This window comes from Gossypium arboreum, chromosome 7, assembly GCF_025698485.1.
Source record: "Gossypium arboreum isolate Shixiya-1 chromosome 7, ASM2569848v2, whole genome shotgun sequence".
NCBI classification, from domain to species: domain Eukaryota; kingdom Viridiplantae; phylum Streptophyta; class Magnoliopsida; order Malvales; family Malvaceae; genus Gossypium; species Gossypium arboreum.
In genome coordinates, this window is record NC_069076.1 from 102882314 (window position 1) to 102905582 (window position 23269).

Sequence of the window (23269 nt, forward strand, 5' to 3'; positions counted from 1 at the left end):
CCTTCCTTAAAGGTTTTTCAATGGATGGTGATTGGGTTTGACAATGAAACTTGTGATAGAACTTTTGAGATTTTGTTATAAATATACTTTAAGACTTTGTTTCTGAGGAGTCGTGATAATGATAAATAACAACCTTTCCAAATAAATGGTGAATCATCATTGGATATATTTTTTTTTTTCAAAACATTGTGTTTCATGAGATAGATCTATATATTCTATAGGTTTTCTTTTTCGAAGTTACTTTTGTCTTATTTCATTTTGAAATTTCCATAACTATTTTTTGTTGGTTTTCTGATTTTGGTTGATTTCTGCAACGATTTCTGGTTTTGATAAGTATTTATAATTTGATTAATCTTTTAGCTCTTGTTGTTATTAGAGTCATTTTGTCATCTTTGTTAAAGAAATGGTTAGAGAGAATGGAAGATTTGGTCGAACTCAAGGCTGAGGTGGTGGTCATTTTGGAAATGCTCTGCCAAGAGAAGTGGTGAAGGAGCGAAAAATTATTGTGAAAAAGTCTAAAAGGAAAAATGATGAATCCATTGTTAGCCTTAGTTATCCATATTCCACAACCCATCAAGAGATTAAAAACTTGTTGATGTGTAGTGGGTTACTTGTGGAACACCACAAGTATGAATTCAGCATTCCTGAAGGGTTGCATCATCTTAGCGAATTGTTTGGCCCTGACTCCACTAACAGGAGGCTTGGGTTATTTCTTCCATTATTTTTCTTGAGGCGAGTTTTACTCTCCCCCTTTTAAACTTCATCCGAGAATGTTCTTTATGATTTCAATGTAGTATCGAAATAGTTGACAGGCCTTTCCAGTAGTTATTGGTTAGGTAATTTATGATGTGTCATATAAGAGGCATATACCCTTCTGATAGGATGTTTTGTTATATGTATTTCCTCGGGAAGTGGAAAAGGAAAGATCTCCTAGGTTGTTTGAATTCCATAAGATCTCCTAGGTTGTTTGAATTCCATCCTTGGAAAACTATTCCTTGGATAGAGAATTTGTTTTATAGTTGAGAGGTAGGAATGAATGTTGATCATAGCAAGTACATTCTCGTAAAGTTGAAGTTTTGTAAGAGGTTCGATTTTCCTGTCGAGTGGACGCGTCCTTTTATTGAGAAATGTTACTCCTACTCATGTCTATCGGATGTACCTGAAGGTTTTCACGAGCATAAAATGATGATTGAAAGGGAATGTTAGTGGTTTCTCTTGAGATTACCTTGAGTAATGTTTTCAAGTATTGTATTGGAGAGGAAGACATTTGTAGGGACACTCCCAAGGATATAGATGATGGTTTTTGAAACAACGGGAGTTGTCTATTAGCCTCATATGCTTTTTCGTCTTTCGTTAGGGCTGAAGTGGCAAAGTCTTGAAGAGGTCTAGGGAAAGCAATGGGTATTCTGGAAGGAAACGACCATGAGAGAGGTTAATTGGGAGGGGAACTTTTGCGAGGTCCGAGAGGGTAGCTAGCCATGATTTTTCGAATTTTGACCATACCTCTTGGTGTTCAATTTCCTCGAGTAGCCAGTCTCGTTCTTCTTTTAAAGCTTGGCCTAAGGTGTCTCTTCTTAAACCTGTGATAAAGGTTCCGACTCTAACAACGGGAACTGTTGTTACTCAACCTAAAAGTTGCACCTCCTTTTGTTCGAGTCAAGCCTCCACGGAAGGTGTGCTACAGAAGAAGAGAGAGCAACGAAAGAAGGGAAAAAAGAATTTATTGCACGAATTCATGAGCAAAAAGGTCTTTGTTAAAATTAATCTTAAAAATCAAACTCAATATGATTTAAACCTGAATTAAAAGCCCGAAACTCATAATTTTCGTAACAACCCTGTCTAGAAATTTTGCTCATATAGTCTTCACTAAAATGATCATAACTTGAGTTTCCAAACTTAAAATTAAGTGATTAAAATGCGTTTCGAAGTTAAGAGATAGATCTTCGAATGCTACGAAGATATCTCAGCCCAGAAATGTCTAGATCCCATCCAAAAAGTAATTGCATACCGATTGATTTTCCAAACTTGAAAATTGACAACTCTGATGAATGAAATTTAATAAATTTCACCGTATTCGTGCATGTACTAGAGTGACTTCAATTTCCCCACCAAGTGGCTTCTACCTCCCAAGGAAGTTTGCAATTTAGGCGTTCACTAATTAGAGACCTCAATGCACGAGAACAATTTAAAATTATTAACCGAGAGAGTCTGCTTCTTATTCCCTGAGACATGAAGATATTAAATTCTATCTTTTGGATAAAAGGGGTTACGGGTATTCAGAGGTAGATCTTGCAAAAAGGTTTTACTTCACAGGGCGCTGGAAACCTCGTGCTGAGTCATGCCCCTTTGATTGTGTCTCTCCTATAGCCTAATGTTAACGGGGAGGACTCTGTAACCTTGGAACCATTTAGTGAATATAGGAGCTTGTTCTGATCGAAAGTGGCTAGTATTAAGGAGTACAGTGGTTAATCCCTTGCCTCTCATACCTCCGATTGGAGGTCCTTACGGAATGATCCGAGATTGGACCGAACAGTTCATAAAGGATACAGATTTCATTATTTTTCCCCTTGGCTCGGGGAAAAGGAAATGTTGTAAGATACGGTATTGTTTTATGGTTTTTTTTTTTTTTTATGTTACTAATGTGTTTCTGACCTGTCTGTGTAGGATCAACCATGGAAGGTGAAGATATCATGGAGAAAGCAAACGCCATAGTAAAAGACCTATTGAAAGAGGTGTCTATCTCTCTTCCTACCTTGAGGAAACGGGTAAACAAAAAGAGGAAGGCAACCCCTTCCGAACTCTCAACAGGTGGGGAGCAACATCGAGAGAGTGCCACTTCTAGTGCCAAAGATTTGACCACTGAGGTCAATCCTCCTAGTGGTACTTTTGACCACGTCTAGACCCCTTTTACTGTTGTTGCTGCTAACAACTCTAATCCTTCCATTACGATTGCTTCTTCAATTCAACCTATTGCAGCCATGATAGGTTCTTCTTTCGTCGGAAGAGTTTCTCCCTCGATGCTCATTGTTGTCCTCCCATCCAATGTTGCAGCTGCCTTGGTTAGTTCTTATAATCTTGCTAATTTTGTTAAGCTTTTTGTTTTCCTTCTTAATGGTGTTTGTTTATACAGATTCTATGGCGCCCATGTTGACTTTGAAGTTAGCATGTGACCAAGTGGCCTGAGAAATAACAACTTTTTAAATAGCTCAGAACAAGGCAAAAGATGAGGCTAAACTTTCAACTACATTTGAAGCCAACAAAAAAGCATCTACTTTTGAGGGGCAAATAAAAAGGTTACATGAGAAAGTGCAGGCTTTAAAGGGTCAATTGGGAGAGAAAGATAAGTAGGTGGAGGAGAAGAACAATAAGCTAAAGAATTTCAAGGCTGAATTGTCCAAGGAGAAGGAATCTCGTGCTAGTGATAAGGCTTCGTTTACCGTGGCGCAAGTGAAATTATTAGACTCCTTCCGAGCCCAATTGCTCTTGGCTTTATAAGTTGTCTATGGTCTCGAATTAGGCTCGACCTGGCCCATGACTTTCAAGCCGTCAATAGTTTTGATTTTCCGCTTCTCATTTAATTGCCCACTTCCATCCTTCATTCAGTTTCCAATATCCTTCGATGCTCAAAATCTCAGACTGATTTGGGGATCGTGGAGTGCACGTGTTCTCTTCTTCTTCTTCAGCTGTTTTTCTTCTTTCAGATTAAGGTTAAGATTGAATAGCCAGTCAACTCACTGCTTTTGTTTTTTTTTTTGTACGGGTCTTACTTAACTAGCTTTATTTCCTCTAGATTTTTTTTCAAATATTTGGAAAACATCATTGGATGACAGAAATGTGTAAAACTTTTTTAATTTCGTGTTTCTGTAATGTTAATTTGATTTTAATTTTTCCCCAGACATAAAATCCAAGCAACGACATGGAGGCAGTGCCTATACAGAGTGAAAACTTCAAGCTAGGGTTCATCGGAGCAGGGAAAATGGCAGAGAGCATTGCCAGAGGAGTGGTACAATCTGGTGTTTTGCCTCCCCAACGTATTTCTACAGCAATCCACTCAAATCCCAGTCGTGGTACTGCCTTCCAGTCACTCGGCATCTCTGTTTATAGTCACAACACCGACGTACGGTGCTTTCTTTCCCCCTTGTTCTTGTTACATTTAGTATTGTTTTTATTATGTTGAATTATTAAAGATACGATATTTACTCCCAGGTGCAAAGAAATTTAGTTAGTTCTTTTTTACTTTGGTTATTGGACAATTATGTATATATAGATATTTATGTTTAATACTTTTAAAGATTTTTTATAAGAATACATAAATAGCTTTATATATATCAGTGATGTCAAGGAGAGCACCTAGATGCACCTAGCCGATAAGGCGCAGCAAATGGCCATTACCGCCTCAGCCACCTCAAGGCGAGGTGACATCAATTAGGCTTTTGAGCGCCTTTGTTGCAAACCCAGGCGCAAAAGAGCCCGCCTCACTAAAGAGCCCTTCCATTCTCCTGTTTATTTTTTTTTATTCTGACTTTTAAAAGAAAAACATAATAAAATATAATAAATGACTTTTTTAATTAATTATTGATCTAATTAACATAGTTAACTCCTAAAAGTTAAAACTTTTCAAGAGAAGATGAACGAAATCTAGAGCTAGTTTCTGGTGATGATATTTAATTTCGTTCTTATGGTGTTTTATTTTACAATACATTAAGAAAATTATTGCACTTAAAACTATTGAACAATGTTTTGAATTTAGAAATTGAACTATATTATCTTTCTTTTACTATTTAATTAATACTTATTGATTATATGTATTAGTTACATATACTTTTATATACATTTTACATATATATTTATATTTATATGCTTGCGCCTTCGACTGGTGAGCGGTTTTTTTTGTGCCTCAGGCTATATAAAGGTCCTAGCGCTTCGAGTGCGCCTGGCGCCCTTGAAAACATTGATATATATATACAAGGGGTAAAAAAACAAACAAAGAACCAAGTTGGTTTTGACTATTTGACTTACTTTTATTTTGCTTTTCACCATTTGCATATACATATTTTAGTTCTTTACAAAGTGGAAAAAAATAGCAAAATCAACATGTGTTCTGTTAGTTTTGTTTGTACGTGGAATTGGAAGGAAGTGAAAAGATGTCACTGAAGACTTAATTAAAGTAAAAAAGAGAATAGAAATAATCATCCTTTAAGATTGTTATGCTGTTAAGTTTTAATAATATGGTGTTCTTATTTTTATTTTGTTTCTGATCTAAGTTATGGATATTTGGAAGCAGGTTGTGGATGCTAGTGATGTGATAATTTTTTCTGTGAAACCCCAAGTAGGTAATGCTATTAGCCTGAGTGCTTCCTCTTTCATTGCCTCTGCGTGCTTCCCTTTTTGTTTTTGAAGTTCTAGAGCTGGCAATACCATTCTTGCAGTAGGTACCTTTTTCTCATGCTTCCTCTTTCATTGCCTCTGTGCGCTTCCCTTTTTGTTTTTGAAATTCTAGAGTTCGTGATACCATTCTTGCAGCAGGTACTTTTTTTTCTCAATTATTATAATGAAATGCTAGAAACTTCGACTTCCCTTGGCAGAGTGGTTAGAAATGTGTAAAGATGAAATTCTTTTAGGGGAGAAACATGTAAAGATAGAAAGCATATTAATTTTCATAGATGTGTTTGGTAGGAAAGAAGGTATTTCCTTCCCTCTAGTAGAGTTGAAAAACAAAAGGAAAGAATATAAAAGTAATGCAATTTTACCATTATATATTTTGCAAGTTAAGATGTGAAATTTATGATCTAAATAGATGGATATTCTTGTAACTATGTAATGCTTAACTCAGACCTCTACCATTTTCTCTCTAGTTTTCTTTCTAGTTTGTAGTATTCTTTTTTGTGAGCAAGAGTGGAAAATGATTAACTTTTCTATTTTTCTTTTCCTTCTCACTTTTCTTTCCTACTAGAAGGAACCTTTCTACTTTTTCACTATTTATTCTTTCTTCCACCTTTTAACCTACCCAACATATACCAGCTGTGATACATCTTTTCTCCTTTAGAGAAGCTTGAAAATTATGTTAGGAGATTTACAATGAATTTTTTTAAATGTTTAGAATATGAACTGTGAATGAGGCTCTAAAGTCTCTGTTATTTTACCTTAATTATAGAAAATACAATATAGTATTTTAGTTTAACAACTGCAGTAAAACATGATCCGGTTTGTTTTGTTTTTATCTCAAATATGTTTATACATGGACCACATGATTTCTTGTAAAGACATCACACATTGAGCACTATGGTTTTGCAAGTTTGCATTTATTAATTTGGTCATGATGTCGAACTTAAATGAAGAGAGATATCACCAAGAGAAACAGAAAGCAAAAAGTATGCGCGCAGAACATCTTCAGGATGATTTCCAAGCTTCTGTTTTTAGTCTAAACCTCTTCCTTGGTGGTTTGCAGTTAAAAATGTGATCTTGCAGCTGAGGCCGTTACTTTCAAAGAAAAAGCTCCTGGTTTCAATTGCTGCAGGAGTAAAACTGAAGGATCTGGAAGTATGTCCTTTTGAGCTCTTTGCCTTTACAAAAGCCTAAACCACATGGTGCTAGTATAAATTATGCATTATCATGCTATTCACTGAAGAGTAGCATAATATGATTTAAAAGAATCTCCTTTCTTTCCAGAAATAGTTTTTCACGACTTAATGAAATCTTGACATCAGCATTTCAGTTTTATGAGCTTTGGTGAAAAAAAAGAAGATAAAAGAGAGATACAACTTCCCCTTATAGTGCCACTGTGAGAGTATTGAACCTTCTAAGTAGCATAATGCCAATTTGGAGTGTTATTGTCTTTTGAGTTCTTTTAGCTTTTCTACTCTTAATGTTAATTTAAACTGTGAAGAGACTTTTTTTTTTTTTTGAATAAAACTGTGAAGAGATTAGGTTAATTCTTTACGGGAAAACATCTGATTTTAAGTAGAACTTGCATTTTCAAGGTTTCATTCATATAATAGAATGCATGAGAAAAATATAATAGACTCTTCTAGCTCCACTGTTAATAAAATACCTTTTAGTGTGCGAGTTCTTTCTAGAACATTAAGATTTATAAAAGCATTAGGCTAACTTCCCTCTAAGATATTAAGCTCCTTCAAGAAGTGGGTTGCATCAACTTAAAAATCTGAGCTTATGGTGGATAACCTTTCTTGACCATGTGATACAGGAAGGTTCTTAAGTTTTGTTTGTTGGTTTAGAAATGAATAGATTTAATTTTGAAGTGTGGAAACAAACACTGACAAATATTTAGCTTTTTCTCATTCCTAATGTGATAATTTTGGTGGTTCATAGTTATTAATATATTCATCTTAGTTTTTGCTTGAGTATTATTTACTAACACTTGCTGTTCTTAATAGAACTTAATAGTAAGAATACAGAAAACAAAAGGACATAAAGATGTTATGGCTTTTGGTTCTTTGTGCACTGGTAAATGCAGATGATTTTTGTAAGTGATTTCATTAAGCTGGATTAGAAGTTCCTACTTACCAGTTTGGTTGGATCCTTGCTCATAGAATGCAAGTTTTAAACCATTGACAATGTATAAAGTTACCTGTTACCAGAGATCTTGGTCAGTTAAATGCATTTGGTTTCATGTTTATCAGTACTGGAGTACGGATTTAAATTATTGGTTTTAGTTGAGGGCATTAGTTTAAGATTTATGGATAAGTTCTAAAATGAATGGGCTGGTTGTGGCTAAAAGGTATGTAGAGTGTTTGCGCAAAGTAATATGAAGAGAAGGAACATGCTAAAAGGAAGGGATAGAAACCGTAATATTTTTCTGGTGCATTCTAGGGGACTCAACTAGAAAGTTTTCTATTGATATCTGTGACCAAATTAAATCCTAGGGTTTTGCTAACTTAAATATGAATAAAAGGTTTGTGCTCAAATGCATACGTTTATGCTATAGAACTCATTAAAACATCTTATTATGTTCATTATTACACTTAAATCTATGATTTTGACGAAGTAGTGAATCAGAAATACTTGGATGACAAATGAAATTTAGCTACCCCTCATGCTTTCTCAAATGCATTGGTAGTTTTAATCTCTTGTAATTTATTTGTGATGTGTACATTCATTCTGACATTTTCTATATAAACAAATTCCAAATTTTCAGTCTGAAATTCATGTTTTCAGATGAAGCAACAGTGAATTCTTTTAAACCAGTTTTGTTTTTTTCTTTCTATGCAAAATAGTCCTTACTCACTGTCTTCATGTGCCATTGTAATGTCAGACATCAATAAAATCATAATTTTATTTTGTTCAGGAATGGGCTGGCCATGACCGATTTATCCGGGTGATGCCCAACACACCATCTGCTGTTGCTATGGGAGCTTCAGGTATAACCTTTTTTCGCATTAAATGCTTATGAGCAAAGCAATTTTTGAAGTTATCATGTCCAATTTAGCATTTTGTTGTGTTCTAAACTATGAGTTGCTGCCATTTTTTTTTTTCAAATAATGGACCATTTATGGAAACTATATCTACTTGAAAGATTTTGATCTTATTGATCTGTCACCCTTGTCTTCAGATTGTCAGATTCAAGCCAAAATTTCTGTCTATAAGTTACTGTAGAAGCTATGCACATAACATGGCAATTCAGCACGATTATTTCTGTAGAGTAATATGGTGTTAGTTGAAAGGATTTCCCGGTGTTGAGAGCTTTTCATTAAGTTGTTGTGGGAGTACCATCATCATTTGTTTTATTTTGAGTTTTTTTGGAATAGCAAAGTATATTTGTGTAGATCGGTGTGGTCAAAAATATTGTTGGAGTCGATATGTGAAATAAAAGGTCAGATATACTATCTACTATAGAGTTCATAGCAGTTGTTTGCTTTAGGTTCGTCTACAATATGGGGCTAGAATACCTGTGGTCTTGCCTCATACTCCTGGAGATAGTTACTTTTGGCGTTTTCATATTAGCTTGTTGTAGAAGACCAGCAATTAAAGGGTGTCATTAGATTCTAGAGGATTGTGGTCTGCTAACTGGGATCTTCCTCTTCTTCTTCAGTCTATGGATTCTATGTCATGTTGGGTACAAATGGTAGCAGTAGAGATCCATAAGTTTATCATTTCTTATTCTTCTATAGGATTTGACCAAGTATTAATATGTAATAATACAAATTAAAAAATGAGCCATAAGAGAAATCATCATCTTTTTTTCGTATGTTTTTGTAAAATATGATTCTTCTAGTCTCACAAGTTTGTTTTGCAATCTTTTATTATATAGCAATGCATGGCAATAGAAATGTCTGATCTTTTTCCATAATGTACAGTTATGAGCTTGGGAGGAGCTGCAACAGAACAGGATGGGGAATTAGTTGGTAAATTATTTGGAGCAGTTGGCAAGACATGGAAAGCTGATGAGAAACTGTTTGATGCTGTCACTGGCCTTAGGTATTCTGTTGTTTTAATAGCAGAATAAACAGACTGATTACCTAATAGTATGCCTCAATAGTCCCTGCATTTTGCAGCGGGTGGTGAGGCTGATTGCTTGGGTTGAATTCTTTCTCTTAAGAGTTACCTCATCCATTGAATAAGGTTGAAAATGAATTATCATGTTTTGTCTTTGATTATCCAACAAAAGTTAGATTAACAAGATATATGTTTCCTGAAAATATTCAGTGGCAGTGGTCCCGCTTATATATATTTAGCAATTGAAGCTTTGGCTGATGGGGGAGTGGCTGCTGGTCTTCCGCGAGAACTAGCATTGGGACTTGCTTCTCAGACTGTAAGTCAGTTATACATTATGCATCATGTTATGTTTACTACAAATAAATCATGCATTTTAGTGTTCGTTAATATTCTTAGAAAGATCCTTGACCTCTCCACAACTCTTGGCACAATTTTACCTTGAATTTCCATGTAAGGCTAAAGGTGAGAATTTGCCCTTTGGTTTATACATAAAATTTGCTGATCAATGTGGTAAGAGCCAAATTGGTGGGACTGGTCAGACTATCAGTTTCCAGTTCAAAAATAATTAAATAAAAAAATCATAAAAAATAATAATATAAAAAATCATAACCGTTTAACCATCGGTTACTTGTCCTGGTTTTCTGTTTTGTTTTTTTTTTACCAGTTTACAGTGGTTTATTCATTTCTGGTTATGTACCACCAGTCGGACCACTGCTTTTGGTTCAATCAATTAAACCAGTCAGTCAAGACTGGTTCTGACAACTTTGGAAAATACATTCATTGTGTAAGCTTACCAGAAATCCATTTTTAATGGGTATAATGATGGAAGTGCTTGATCACGTGGTTGTAAAAAATTGCTTTACTTTGATTGTGGAGCACTTGGAAGTTGTGGGTTCATAAAGGATAAAGAAAAACAAGGGGAAAAAGTAGTAGGTACTCCCATAAGCAAAGTTGACTTGATTATTCGATTCTATCATTATCCTTGAATTCTCCCATAATAAATTGCTTTACCTTGATTGCGGAGCACTTGGTTCTTGAGTAGAGGATTGCGTTTTAATCAGTGATTTTAATACTAGCAATTGCTAGTTGATGGCATCTTCATCAAGGGATCTCTTAGTTTCTAGCTCTTTGCCTCTATTTATTTGTTAAGATGATAATTAGGCTCATTCTTTTGCAGGTTTTGGGAGCAGCTGCTATGGCTGTTCAATCTGGGAAGCACCCTGGTCAGCTGAAAGACGATGTTACATCACCTGGTGGGACTACAATCGCCGGCATTCACGAGTTAGAGAAGAATGGTTTCCGGGGAACATTGATGAATGCAGTTGTGGCAGCTGCTAAGCGTAGCCAAGAACTTTCCAAGAATTAGAAGAGTCAGTCCACTTGATTCGCTTGAAATCTTGGAACAGATGATTGCTGGACAATCATTTTATTTAACAATGAGAGAGAGACCAATGAGTTTAGCTTTGCTTTTATATATATTTGCAGGGTTTAAGATTTATATACAAATTTGTTTTGTATTGGCTTTTTTTTTTTTTTAAAAAATAAACTAAACTAAGAGGTTGGTTATTCAATTATTCGTAAGTTTTCGTTTTGTTTAGTCAATCTTGTTATGGTGACACCATTGAACGGGTGATGGTCGGAATTGACTGGTCTGAAGGAGGTAGATGATGTTCTTGAGGTTAAAGAACATGTTAGTGGCAGCAGCAGATGGTTGGTGCCTGTTAAGAGTAGGGAACGTAGTTGGGGTTCGTGTGATAGAGCGTTTGCATCCCATCAGCTGGAGCAGCTTGTAATTCTGAGCTTCAATGAAAGTATCGCCGTCTCAAACTAGTTATTGAGATGGTTGATTTAATCTTTAAAAATCATTCAAAATTAAGAAAAGAAAATCGAAGGAAAACATTAGTTTCTGATTAAAAAATAAAATGAAGGTTTTAATTTCATATAATTTGTCTTGTATATTTAAAACTTTTTATGTATTTTATATTTTTTTAATAATAGGACTAAATTGACATAAATATTGAGATAATTTGTAAATGTTGAAGGTTATTTACTATTATAATAATTTAAAAATTGGCCACTTCATCCTTCTGTTAGCCATTAATGGTTGGGTGATAAAAGAAACCAATCTTAAATAATTGATTCACTTAATTATAATTTTTGAATTTGAGTGATCAAAATAAAAATTAAATTTATACATAGTTGAGTGATCAATGGTGTAGCTCCAAGTATATATTTAACAAATTCATAAAATAAAATGATTAAATGAATGTGATTTTAGTTAAAATGGTAAAATTAAAATAATAAAAACTAATATTATGAGTTAAAATTTCATTAAGTGTATAATTTTTTAAAAATAATATATAAAAACAAAATACTCACAAAATAATTTGTTGCTTTGTGAAAATACATGCTTTTGGTAATTGAATTAGGATGTTTTTGAATGTATGTCCCGCACTCGCTTGATAAACCCTTGGATATTTGAGATTTCATCATTGCAGGAGTACTTTCGTCTGGCATTACTAATTTTTTTATATTTCTTTATATTTTTCTTTATATATATATATATTTTTTTGAAATTTTAATAGTTTTTTAATATTTTTATGTTTTTTAAGATTTTAATAAATTTTCATTTTTTAATTTTCAGAATCGATATCAAATTAAGAAAGTCTAAACTTTTAAGGATTAAAATTTGTTATTATGCAAATAAAAATATCATACCTACATTATGTTAATGATTTTATTTATTTTTGAGTGATTAAAATAAAAATACTTTAATATTTGGATGACACCAATGAAGTTTACCTTAAAAGTTTCCTCTAATAACTTTTATAGTTTTTTGTTACAATTTAAGGGAAGGGGTTAAAACATTTACACCACATGTGGTTCACTGTAATGTAATAGAGTTGTAATGAATAGACTCAGAATGAAATAAAGTTATAATTAGTAATTCAATTGTTTGGTTGAATGGAATGAAATAGAACTGTAATAGTATTTTTGTGTTTGGTTGAATGGAATAGTGTTGTAATAGCATAAGAAAAAAAATGACCAAAGTACCATTACGAATATTTTTAAATAAATGATTATTATTATTGTTATTAAATTTTAATAAGATTATTATTAAATATAATTTAATAAAAAATTTAATCATATTTTAATAAAATTATTATTAAATATAATTTAACAATAATAATATATATAAATAATTTAATCATAATTTTTTAGATAGATATGCTAAAATATCGTTAGCAAAAGATAATTTAATTATCCTCTAAACAAAAGAACAAAAGATTAGGAGTAATAAATAGTTTGAGAATTATATTTTATATCCAAACATAATTTTCATACATTAACAAAAATTAGTTGATATGTCATAATCTATATGTTACTTAAAGAATAATTTTAAAAAAATGGAAAATACACCTCTTTCTCTTGTCTCAAATATTTCTATCAAAGACAGATGTTGAAGTACAACAAAAGAATTAATGAAATTGTTATGTTGTATATGTATTTTTGACAAACTTTCATTAATTTACAAATTGTTTTTATATTGCTAGACGTGTATAATAAAAGGATCTCATGTAAAAGTAAAAGCAAATAATATAAATTAAATGTAATATATTTTATTTATATTTAAAATTTTAATACATTTAATAAGTTTCAAGCCCTTCACAATCCATTCCGCTTCGACCCGAAACCTACACAATGCAACATAAAGATATTATAAATCAGTGACTAAGGAGCCATCAAATCTTTGTGCTGTTGTTTTTCCACTTAAAACACCAGAAAAAGAAAAGAATCAGTCGAATTTCAACAAGTTCCTATCAGTGAAAAGAACATAAAAAGCTATTGATCATAATAGGCAAATACTTTACAAGGAACCGTATATGTAATAAGACCTTAAATAGAAACAAACAAACCCTCTTGGAAAATACTCGCATAACAATTTAGAAAACTCGATATATGAGACCCTATACTCGCATTATCACATTCCCAAAGAGTTAGATCATCAATAAATAAAAAAAGTTTACCAAGTAAATCACAATTGAAGAATTGATTTTAAAAATGCAAATGAAATAGCTCTCTACTAGCGAAATACACAAGCAGATAAGAAGAGATGAAATTCTCACAATAGAAGTGAGATTGAGGGGAACAATAAACTTACTCGTCTCAACTTTGAAAAAGCTTTTTACAATGTCGAGATCTTTATCGATGATGATGGTGGGATGAGAACAACTGAACGGGAACGAGGAGACAAGGCTGGTGTGTGGTGCTTGAAGTGTTTGCTTAGGGAGAGTGATAAAAGGAAATAATGGGAGGTTATGTTTTTTATTTATTTATTCAGTGAAGGCTATGTAATGCTATTCTTTAGATTAGGCGAGGATGACTATTATGGGAGAAGGTGGAATAAGAGATGAATGAAATTCAGTTGAACGAAAATTCAGTGAACTAAATTAATGAATAACTACTTATCACCAAAATATAAATATTCTAATATTCTAATATTATTCACTTCTTTTAGTTTTAAATTCATCAAATCACCTTAATTAATATTATTAAAAACATAAAAATATTTTTAATTTTAAAAAATAATTAATTATTAATGTGTTATATATTTACATTAAATTAAATTTTTCTCAAAAATTAAATGGGTCAAATAAATTTTTTATTAGAGGAAAGTAAGTGATTATGCTTAGATTTAAATAGTCCCACAGTCCATACCAATCAACTGACAAACGCTCTGAAAGTAAAAAAAGAACGCTCTGTTCAAAGTTGGAAAAGAAGGAATGGCGACTTCACCACCTCAGCAGGTTGATCATCACTCTCTTCCCCCGCCTGTGGCTGAAGAACCTGAATCTCTCCTCTCTTCTCTCGTTTTTGGTTATTTCTCTTCCTCTGTTTATTTTTCTCCCTCTCTGTTTAATTTTCTCCCTTTCTCCAATAATTACTTTCATTTCGCTTAACGTTTCAAATTACATTTAGTATTCTCTTTTGTTACGTGATTTCTCCTTTAACCGATCGCATGATCTAAAGTTTCACGTGTAACAAATGCATTTTGTTATTATTACCAACGTAATTCCAATTGTCTATGAAACACTGTGAAACATGAGGGTCTAGGCTTGAATCAGTTTTAAATTCCATAATTCATGGTTAATTTCTTGAGATCGCCTGTTTTACTCGTAATTTTTGTGGACTCGGGACACTTTTGAGTACGATAAGTTGAAACAGACAAATTTCACTTTTATGAATAGGTCCTTGTAAAGCTTTTACAATTTTATTTTCTCAGATCTTGTTATTTTCCGTATCTTTATTTATCTCACAATATTAGTTGGTAATTTTGATTTAATTAATGCAGATTTGTCACAACATGTTCAGATGGCAATGGAGAATATGCTTAAGATGATAAAGTAAGTGAATTACTTCATCCGGTGATTAATGGCGATGTGGAACTTATCTTGGAATAGTTGTTAATTATTTTTCTTTCCTTATTTAAACTTAAGCTCTCTTATGAAGATTACACACAGATATGATTAGTGTTTTACTCATGCATATCCACTTTCTTCTTTTTCTCTTAAGCTCTCTTATGAAAATTACACAAAGATGATAAAGAATGCATAACTTGCTGTTTTCTTTCCTCTCAAGTGTTCTCTCTTTTTTAATTACTCTGTGTTGCTAACAAATTCAGCAATCATCACTTTTATATCACTCTTCCCTTGCTTTTTTTTTCCTGGAATAAGTTTGTTGCAAGGAAAATGAACTTGTTAAACATAGACAGGCGATGTTGTCCTCCAGGACTGCCCATTTTTTATTTTTGGGATCCAATATTTGTTTATTGCCTCGCTCTTTCCATAGACGTTCTTTTAAGAGGGGAGACAAGTTTAATAAATCATTAAATTGTTGCAAACACCGTATTTCTCTTAAAAATTATGTTCTGTTTACCTTTTAAATAAAATTCTGCAGCGAAATTGATCAAAACTCCTTGGGAGTAATGGAAGAGGTAGAGAAGTGCAAAGAATCTGCTCTTGAAAGGAAGAAAAGTTTGGAGGAAGAAAAGGAAAAGTTTCAGAAAGCTGCATACACTGTTTTGGACATGCTGAATAGCAGAGAATGAAAATCGTAAGCCCTGTCCACAAACGGGTAAATTTTTGGGTTTATATTGGGGCATAAATAAATACTACTCTACCATTATCATTGAAGCTAAAGCACAATGGGTAAATTTTTCATTGCCTCTGTCCACAAACGGTGGATATGCACATATCCATTCACATACATATGCAGCTATATTGCAGATATTTCTTTCTTTAGAAATGTCATGCATCATAACTTCTTAGACATTTAGAATGATCATCACTTAACCTGATCAACATATTGATAACTGATAAATATTATTTTAACATTTAAACAATGAATAAATGATCATTCTCTCTTAAAGCACTAAGATCTTCAACTTCTGAGCCATCTGCCATAAGAATAGTGCTCCCTCTCTTTCCAAGTTTCTTTTCTGCATTAACCAGATATAACGAAATTCAGGATCTTGTATTGATACACAATTATCACCTGCGTTTTTTCTTTAAGTGTATATTAGCATAGCCATGAACATGCTGTTTTCCTCTCAAGTAAGTTTACAAGCTTTCCAAATCATGTATTAAGGAAATTAATTTGGCTAGAAGTATTATCTTATACATTAATTGTTCTAAGTCTATATTGTTGTGATACAAAATGAAATTGTCTCTTCTACTGGTTTAATATGCTAAGCTTCATGTTTGAAATCTCAAGATAAAAATTTTCAACATGCCGTCATGCACTTGGACACCTGTTAGATATTGACCCAAAATCTGGTTGTCAATATTCAATTGGGATTCTAATGTAATTCTATTGGTTAGACATTATTTGACAATTAAGTTTATTAATGAAGTAGATGTTCTCAATAGGTAGGAAATCTTAGTGAATGAGATTTCTTACTGTTCAAGTAATAGGCTTTTAAACAGCCATTAAGGTTTAGATTTTAAAATTATCGAGTAGAGGAGGGATGAAATCTATGTTAGTGGAGTGATTTTTTATTCTTTTTTTGGATTGTGGATGTAGACTAGAAGGTTGAATCACGTTAAATATTGTCTCCCATGAGTATGGTTGATTTTTTCTGATCTCATAACTTAGGAACGAGTTTTAGTTGGGTTATTTCTTTCTGTTGTTTGGTTGGTTGGCAGTTTTATGCGTTCCTTCTGTCTTTAGCTTGCTATGCAGAAGTTACAAATAAATATTTGCTTTTTGAGAAGCTTGTAGTTCTCTGTACCTGCTAGATTGAACAGGTCTGCGATTGAGTTAGGCAAATATATAAGCTTCCCCAATCTGTCACCAGAAATTGTTTTCTTGGATGGATGATACCCATATATTATCACCCGGATGGTACCTGCACTTAGTGAAGGATCGGAAGTGTTTGATGTTCCTGCAAGGTGGTTGAATCAATAATATGCAATTATCTATAGAATATTATGCACTTTATTATAAGAACTTATATTTGGATTTATTTGACAAATTGGTTGGTATAGGGCTATAGGCATATCATCAATATTGTGTAATCCGTGCATTAGAAAGCTAATGTCATCATCACTATAAGACATCATTTTTGGATACAGAGTTTCTAAAATTCAAGATAGATGATTGATTCACTCTTTTTCCTTCATAAAAAAAGGATTGACTCATATGCTCAAATGTGTTACATGTCGAAACAAAAAATAGATGCTAGTCAAGAGTTGACATGATATAAAGAAAATAAGTCAGTGTTTCTATTAAAATAGTTTATTTTATGATAATAACTTGTTGCTGCTACTGTAAGTTTCAGCAATAATCCTTAAATACTTAAGGGTGCATTTGGTTCATGGAATATTAGATCTCCTTCGGTGATAGATTATTGTAAGCTAAGATTACTTAGCACATTACTAGGTATGCTACATTTTGCTGTTTGGTAATAGAATGTAAGGGTTTGTTGTTTGGTTAACGTAATGTAATATTATTTAAAAGCAGATTTTACTAAATTGTCATTGTTAATTGTTATAGAAAGAAGGATGAGGATTACTACAAAATCATACATTACTTAAGGAAGAGTTGGAATTTAGATTACCCTTATATTTCAAAATTTTAGTACTATTGGGGATGTATTACCAGATTAAGGTAATCTTTGCAAACCAAAAGTCAGAATATTATGTCGAAATGTATGATTATCCCTGTGAATTTAAGATGATTCGAACCAAATGCCCTTAAAAGTGATTATGTCCATTTGATACGATTAATGAAGAAGCAATTATTTACCTGTAGTATTTCCATCTGTAGAATCCATTGTTTCTCTGTTTTGCTTCTCCTCATTTTGTGCCGTAGGCTGCAAAGAAACATAATAGAACCTAATCTGCTTATCACACAATGATGGTCTAGATTTTCATAAATGTGATCTTTGTTCTTTGTTTTATAAGCACAATTCTGGCTCACGTTTCCTCGTCTAGTTAGTTCAACTTTAGAATGGAAACATACCTGTACATTCTGGTCTGCCAGCAATTCTGTTAGGAAAGGTAGTTCCTGTAGCATGTCTTTTTCTAAGCCTCTCAAGTACTGAGAATAGAGGAGATGAAGTAAAGAAGCGCTCTTAAATTTTTGGTTAAACTAATAAAACTTTTATGGATGAAGATTTCTATTGTCCATGAATTGATGGTGAGCTTTCATTGTTTATTTTTCTCCAAACCATTGATGGAACTGCTTGTTCAAATTTAAATCTCTGTTATGTGCTCTGATCTAAAATATTTTCAACAGCTTTAGGTTCCATGTGGATGATTTCACATTAAAGGAATGCTTTTAATTGCAATTAATGTCTTTTCATTCCTTTATTATTTTTCTTTCCTTCCTTTATAGCGTAGAACTGTCTATAGATTGCCTATTTCCGTAGATGATAAAGTTTACGTACCTCCATGAAGTTAGCAATAATTATCTTTCCATCTCTACTCTCTGATTGCACCATTTGTTTGAACTGGTGATTACTTATTCGGATAACTTGAGAGAGCCTTTTAGTTCTCACTGTGAAAGGTTGGGGAATATTGAAAATTACTCCAATTTCTCCTGCCATATCTGCAGATTCTAGATTTGACAAAAACTTGAAAAAGGAAAGACCGGAACTTTAGTAATAAGACCAATTGCAAAGAAAGATGTTTTAGTTTAAATTACTGGTATGGTATGTGTTTTGGCTTTTTAACTCTTATAATCCCAATAATATAACTCTCATGTTACTAACATTCATCTCGGTCTCTTGATCAATGCAGCAATCTTCATGTTCTTTTTGCAGACTGGAAATCTCTATTTCCTGGTTTAAGTATACCTTTGTTAAATTAATAATTTCTTACTTACTGCAGCATTTTTGAAGGTATAAAATGTGAAGAGTCAAATTGTCATGTTGCCACGGAGCCGTTTACTTCTGAACCTATCAGCAGTCCGAGACATTAGCTTTTAAACTATTTGTTTGATATATATACTGTGTTTTTAGTATACTCTCCCATCATATCTAGTTTCAGTTTGAGCTTTCCCCATTCCAAGCTCCCAAAATTTTAGGAAATCTACAGGCAAAAAATAAAACTTATATACTCTTCAAATCTGTTGTTGTAGTTCGTAAGACCTTTTTTCGGAGTCAGTAGGAATATTATGCTCTGAGTCTACAAATGTTCCACCTACTTGTGCATTTGTTATTAAGTTCTCTGATCATTCTGAATTATACTTTTAGAAAAAGATAATACCTGCTCCGTCCCATTCTTGTATGTGACCACATCCTGCAGTTTCATTGAGTTTAGATTTTGCTTCCAAGGTTAAATAAAACGGAAAAAAACTTAAAATAATGAATGATGCTATACCACTGCTCCTGATACCAGAATGTAGAAGTCTGTGGGTATCTCATTTTGTAAAATAATTTCAATCCTTGGAGGAAAGTATTCTGCTTTCATCTCTGATACCTGCAAGAAGAAATCCCCATAGAAATCTAATGGCTGATAAGCTATTTATAGCTATTAAAGTACTGTTCTAACACAGTAATTCTTTAGTAAGATGGTCAGCTTTGATTAACATTTCATGACTGGAAATTCAGTGATATGTTGGAATGTAATTTTGTTTAGGGTGAACCATTTTTTATTTTTATTATTTTTTCCATAATGCACTAGGGACCTGCACTGCAGCTTAAATGAGAAGTTCGGAATTTGAATCTCCCATGTAACTACACATAAAAAATTGGAAATATAGTTACCAATTGAGAAAGAAAGTCGTCAGAGACTCCTTGGAATAGGTAGGTCTTTTCTGCGGTTTTCCAGAATAGGTGTTGGGCAATGCTGGATCTTATTGCCTTCGGCAGGTCTTTTAGCACTTCTTCTTGCTGTAACTCAGCTGTATTGAACTTTAGTTGCATGTGTGCCAACATTTGTTCTCTCATCCCTTCCGGGAGTTGGTTCTTGCTTGCATAACGCATTACCTCATTGATGCTATCTCTCTGTCAAGACATGATCTGGTTATGGTCTGTTCAATATATTTGAATTAAAATGTAATGCTGAAGTAGCAGCGTTGCAATGTACAAATATGAAATATAGGAATGAAAATTTGACCATCATAGAGCTACCTTATTCAAAATAGGATCATTTCAATCTAAACAACATTAGTATGATAGTCTTGTATGCTATTGTTGTTGCCTATAAATGAAAATAGAGAAGAGAGAATCACCATGGCAAAGGTTTTGACCACAGATTGGACAACGAGATTTGTTATGTTACCAATTATGTAGGCAATGAGGCCCATGTTGAATAGCATATAGATAGAGTTAAATATCTTCTCTCCTTCATTCATTGAATAAAACTCTCCATAACCGACTGAGGTGAGAGTGACGATTGACCAGTAAATGGAACAGATGTAACCATGCCAGAAACCTTTTTGCTTAAAGTCTCCAATCAATCTTCCAATCCATGTATGTTCTGATGGTTTATGGCGTGCAGCGAGCCAGTAATAGAAGCAACCAGCTGAGTGCACTGCAAATAAGGTAACCTGCCATTTGATTAACAATGAAGCTTAATTCTAAATGTTTGGTTAGAGGTAGTAGACTATATAAAAAAGCATGAGTAGACAATAATACTCACACATATTAGTTTAAGAAGCCTTGTCCAGAAGTAGCTAAAGCGAATGTCCTTTTCTAACCTATCAAAAATGAGTTCAAATTTGATAAGAAAATTGTCGTGATAATCCGTGTATTTATTTCTCGTTTGTGTTATTTTTACATGTCATAATCGTTATGAGATATTATATGTCTAATATTTCTATTATATAGCCTACGAGGCTATGGTATGTTGGTGAAGGTTAAGTTATGGATGCACAACTTTCATGTTTGAGTCTTATCATGTGTAAATGTCATGTATAAATTTTTTAAATTATTTTAGGTTTAAAGTTCTAATATACATAGTTCCTGCCTAGACTTATTTTTGTCTAATTTATTCTGATTTTTAGCTCGTTGTGTTTTGTACTGAATTGATTTTAGTTCTAATTGATTGAACATGTATTATTGTGGTTTGTATTGTTCTTGTAAACTCTTTTGAAAATGAGAGTAGCTAAAAAAACAAATGCAAGAAATTGTCAAACTAGAAATAATTTACCTTTTGAAAAGTTCACCAACACGGTAGAGACGCCAAAGACGAAGCAAGTTGAGGAGGCTGAAGACCTGGCCTGTATGCCATTCATCGATAAGGATTTTGTTTATTAACGGAAAAGGTATTGTAGATGCTACATCCATAAATAACCAAAACCTTGTCACGTATCTGAAAGTTTACATTTTTAAAAATATTAGAATATCTTTATTTATTTATTTATTTATATTCAATCATCACACGTTAAAATTAATATATATTCCAACATAGATGGATTAAAATTTAAAAATTAAAAATTTATCCATTATCAAGCAATTAACTTAGAATCATGAATTAATATAAATTTCATTGATAATATTACTAAAAAGTAAATAAAAGCATCAATGAAAATACAAAATCAATTTATTTTTAATCGTGTTTAAGGAAACTGAGATTTTAGAAAAAATATATTTATAGGTTATTGTTTTATATAATGGAGTTTTGACTTTACAAATTAAATGACATGTGTTTATTTTAATTTATTTTAATTTTTAATATTAAAAGACACATGGAAATATTTTATTTTTTTAATAATTTAGTGAAAGTTGGATAAATAAAATTTGTTAAATACGTTAATCCACAAGTTTATCTAAAATTTTTCTTCACAATATAAGTTATTTTTCCCAGTAATAAATTAATTAAATTAGGACATAAACCTTAAAACTCCTACATAGGTAATTATACTCCGCACAAACTTAGAATTTATTTATATTTTTATTTTTAAGAATTTAGTTTTACTTTTAGATTTAAAATTCAGATATATATATATATATATATATATATTTGTTAAATTTATTGATATGATATTTTAAAACTAAAAATAAATTTTCTTGATAGCTGTGTAACTAAAAAATGATGTAAATAGGGGTGTAGCTAAGGGCTAGCATGAGCTTCAACCCCTTTAAAATGAAATTTTTTCTTTTAACTTTTATAATTTATAAAATTTTAAATTAATAATAATAAAATTATACTTTGACTTCTGAATAATGATAAAATTTTGATTTAGTCTTTCAAAATTATAAATATATAAGTTATTAAAATGGTAAAATTGTTTTTTTATTATAGTAAAAATATACAGCTTAATTTAGTCTCAAAAATATAAAAGTGCTAATAGTTAAACTTGAATTTTAAAATCTGAAAAATAAAAAGACTAAATTCGTAAAAATAAAGGTACAAAGAATAAATTTTAAATTTGGGAAGAGTAAAAAAAGTACATACCGAAATGCAATTTTCAAGTGATCATCAACGAGGATAAAATTTGATGTATCAAAATAAGCAACGAAGAAAGTTAAGATGATATCAATGGCGAAGAAGAAATCAACGACCAAATCAATGAACAAGAGCACCCCATTTGCTGCCTTATCAAAAGTTAACTCCAAAATAGATGCCCATGCCGAGTATATCACCAGCCCTACCAAAAACGTTTGCCACCATCTGCATCCCTTTCACAAAAATATATAAATGTCATCAAATCCGCCTCTCTTTTTTTAACCTTAATTATAACATTATAAGAGCATCATCCTAATTGTTTTTTTTCCCTTAGATTTGAAAATGAATTACTCACCGGTACCTACGATCATAAGGAGCAATAACATTTCTCTTGAGGTGCAGGTCTCCATCATCAACAACGGTTCCAAATGCCGGTAATAGGCTACTCGAAACGGAGGCTGACTTGTTCTTCATTTCACTGCTCGATTGGATCAGATCACTAGCAGCTACTTTGTTTTGGTAAAGAGATATTCGGAGGAAGAAAAGTAACGAGGGACAATAATATGTTAATAATGGCAAGCAAGCCGGTAATTGCATACTACAAAATATCACCTACACAAGCCCAAGTGGAGGAGGATCCCAATGAAAACTACCTAGTGATTTTCAATCCCAAAATGAGAACTCCTAGTCATATTTTGATCTAGAAGCTTAGTCTATCATCTTAGCCGAATAATCTGTCTTGAAGCTTGTTCTATTTTATTACATATTTAATATGGTTTTTTCCTATATATTTTATGTATAAAATTGACACACTTCCTAGCTATGGAAACTACTTTAATTGCACCATATATGTATATATGCTAAGCCTGTTGTTGGATAAGATGATCTAGAAATGCAAAATACATATAAAAAGAAAGCAG

At 32.4% G+C, this 23269-nt stretch overlaps 3 protein-coding genes across 5 annotated transcripts; 2 read left to right on the forward strand and 1 right to left on the reverse strand.

Moving 5' to 3' along the window:
• The first annotated feature begins 3347 nt into the window (after positions 1 to 3347).
• LOC108454496 (pyrroline-5-carboxylate reductase) lies at positions 3348 to 11315 on the forward strand. Its single transcript, XM_017752980.2, has 8 exons — positions 3348 to 3707; positions 3896 to 4117; positions 5285 to 5333; positions 6449 to 6540; positions 8306 to 8378; positions 9315 to 9435; positions 9664 to 9769; positions 10631 to 11315. The coding sequence occupies exons 2-8, from the start codon at positions 3917 to 3919 to the stop codon at positions 10817 to 10819; spliced, it is 831 nt and encodes a 276-aa protein (XP_017608469.1). The 5' UTR covers positions 3348 to 3707; positions 3896 to 3916; the 3' UTR covers positions 10820 to 11315.
• A 2821-nt stretch (positions 11316 to 14136) lies between these two features.
• On the forward strand, positions 14137 to 19220 carry LOC108455978 (uncharacterized). 3 transcript variants are annotated; one of them, XM_017754573.2, is made up of 4 exons: positions 14137 to 14331; positions 14807 to 14858; positions 15412 to 15588; positions 18846 to 19220. In XM_017754573.2, the coding sequence occupies exons 1-3, from the start codon at positions 14238 to 14240 to the stop codon at positions 15560 to 15562; spliced, it is 297 nt and encodes a 98-aa protein (XP_017610062.1). In that variant the 5' UTR covers positions 14137 to 14237; the 3' UTR covers positions 15563 to 15588; positions 18846 to 19220. The 3 variants fall into 3 exon arrangements, with proteins under 3 accessions (XP_017610062.1, XP_017610070.1, XP_017610055.1); XM_017754581.2 differs by having other exon boundaries at positions 15412 to 15567; positions 18857 to 19220; XM_017754566.2 differs by having other exon boundaries at positions 14138 to 14331; positions 15412 to 15567.
• LOC108455967 (potassium channel KAT3-like) lies at positions 15601 to 23106 on the reverse strand. Its single transcript, XM_017754556.2, has 13 exons — positions 22705 to 23106; positions 22359 to 22574; positions 21111 to 21272; positions 20601 to 20658; positions 20191 to 20508; positions 19724 to 19963; positions 19338 to 19436; positions 19224 to 19256; positions 18404 to 18589; positions 17977 to 18054; positions 17761 to 17827; positions 16745 to 16897; positions 15601 to 15952 (listed from the first exon to the last, which is right to left on the reverse strand). The coding sequence occupies exons 1-13, from the start codon at positions 22944 to 22946 to the stop codon at positions 15849 to 15851; spliced, it is 1956 nt and encodes a 651-aa protein (XP_017610045.2). The 5' UTR covers positions 22947 to 23106; the 3' UTR covers positions 15601 to 15848.
• Between the last annotated feature and the right edge of the window lie 163 nt (positions 23107 to 23269).

Bases quoted from the DNA above. Each gene is read 5' to 3' on its own strand.
- LOC108454496 (XM_017752980.2), top strand. From the start codon at position 3,917: ATGGAGGCAGTGCCTATACAGAGTGAAAACTTCAAGCTAGGGTTCATC. The intron at 4,118-5,284 runs GTACGGTGCTTT...ATTTGGAAGCAG, and splicing joins TTTATAGTCACAACACCGAC to GTTGTGGATGCTAGTGATGT. The intron at 6,541-8,305 runs GTATGTCCTTTT...TATTTTGTTCAG, and splicing joins TAAAACTGAAGGATCTGGAA to GAATGGGCTGGCCATGACCG.
- LOC108455967 (XM_017754556.2), bottom strand. From the start codon at position 22,946: ATGCAATTACCGGCTTGCTTGCCATTATTAACATATTATTGTCCCTCG. The intron at 22,575-22,704 runs GTGAGTAATTCA...AAAGGGATGCAG, and splicing joins CCTTATGATCGTAGGTACCG to ATGGTGGCAAACGTTTTTGG. The intron at 18,590-19,223 runs GTATTATCTTTT...TCCTTTTTCAAG, and splicing joins ACAAGAATGGGACGGAGCAG to TTTTTGTCAAATCTAGAATC.
- LOC108455978 (XM_017754573.2), top strand. From the start codon at position 14,238: ATGGCGACTTCACCACCTCAGCAGGTTGATCATCACTCTCTTCCCCCG. The intron at 14,332-14,806 runs GTTATTTCTCTT...TAATTAATGCAG, and splicing joins CCTCTCTTCTCTCGTTTTTG to ATTTGTCACAACATGTTCAG. The intron at 14,859-15,411 runs GTAAGTGAATTA...AAAATTCTGCAG, and splicing joins AATATGCTTAAGATGATAAA to CGAAATTGATCAAAACTCCT.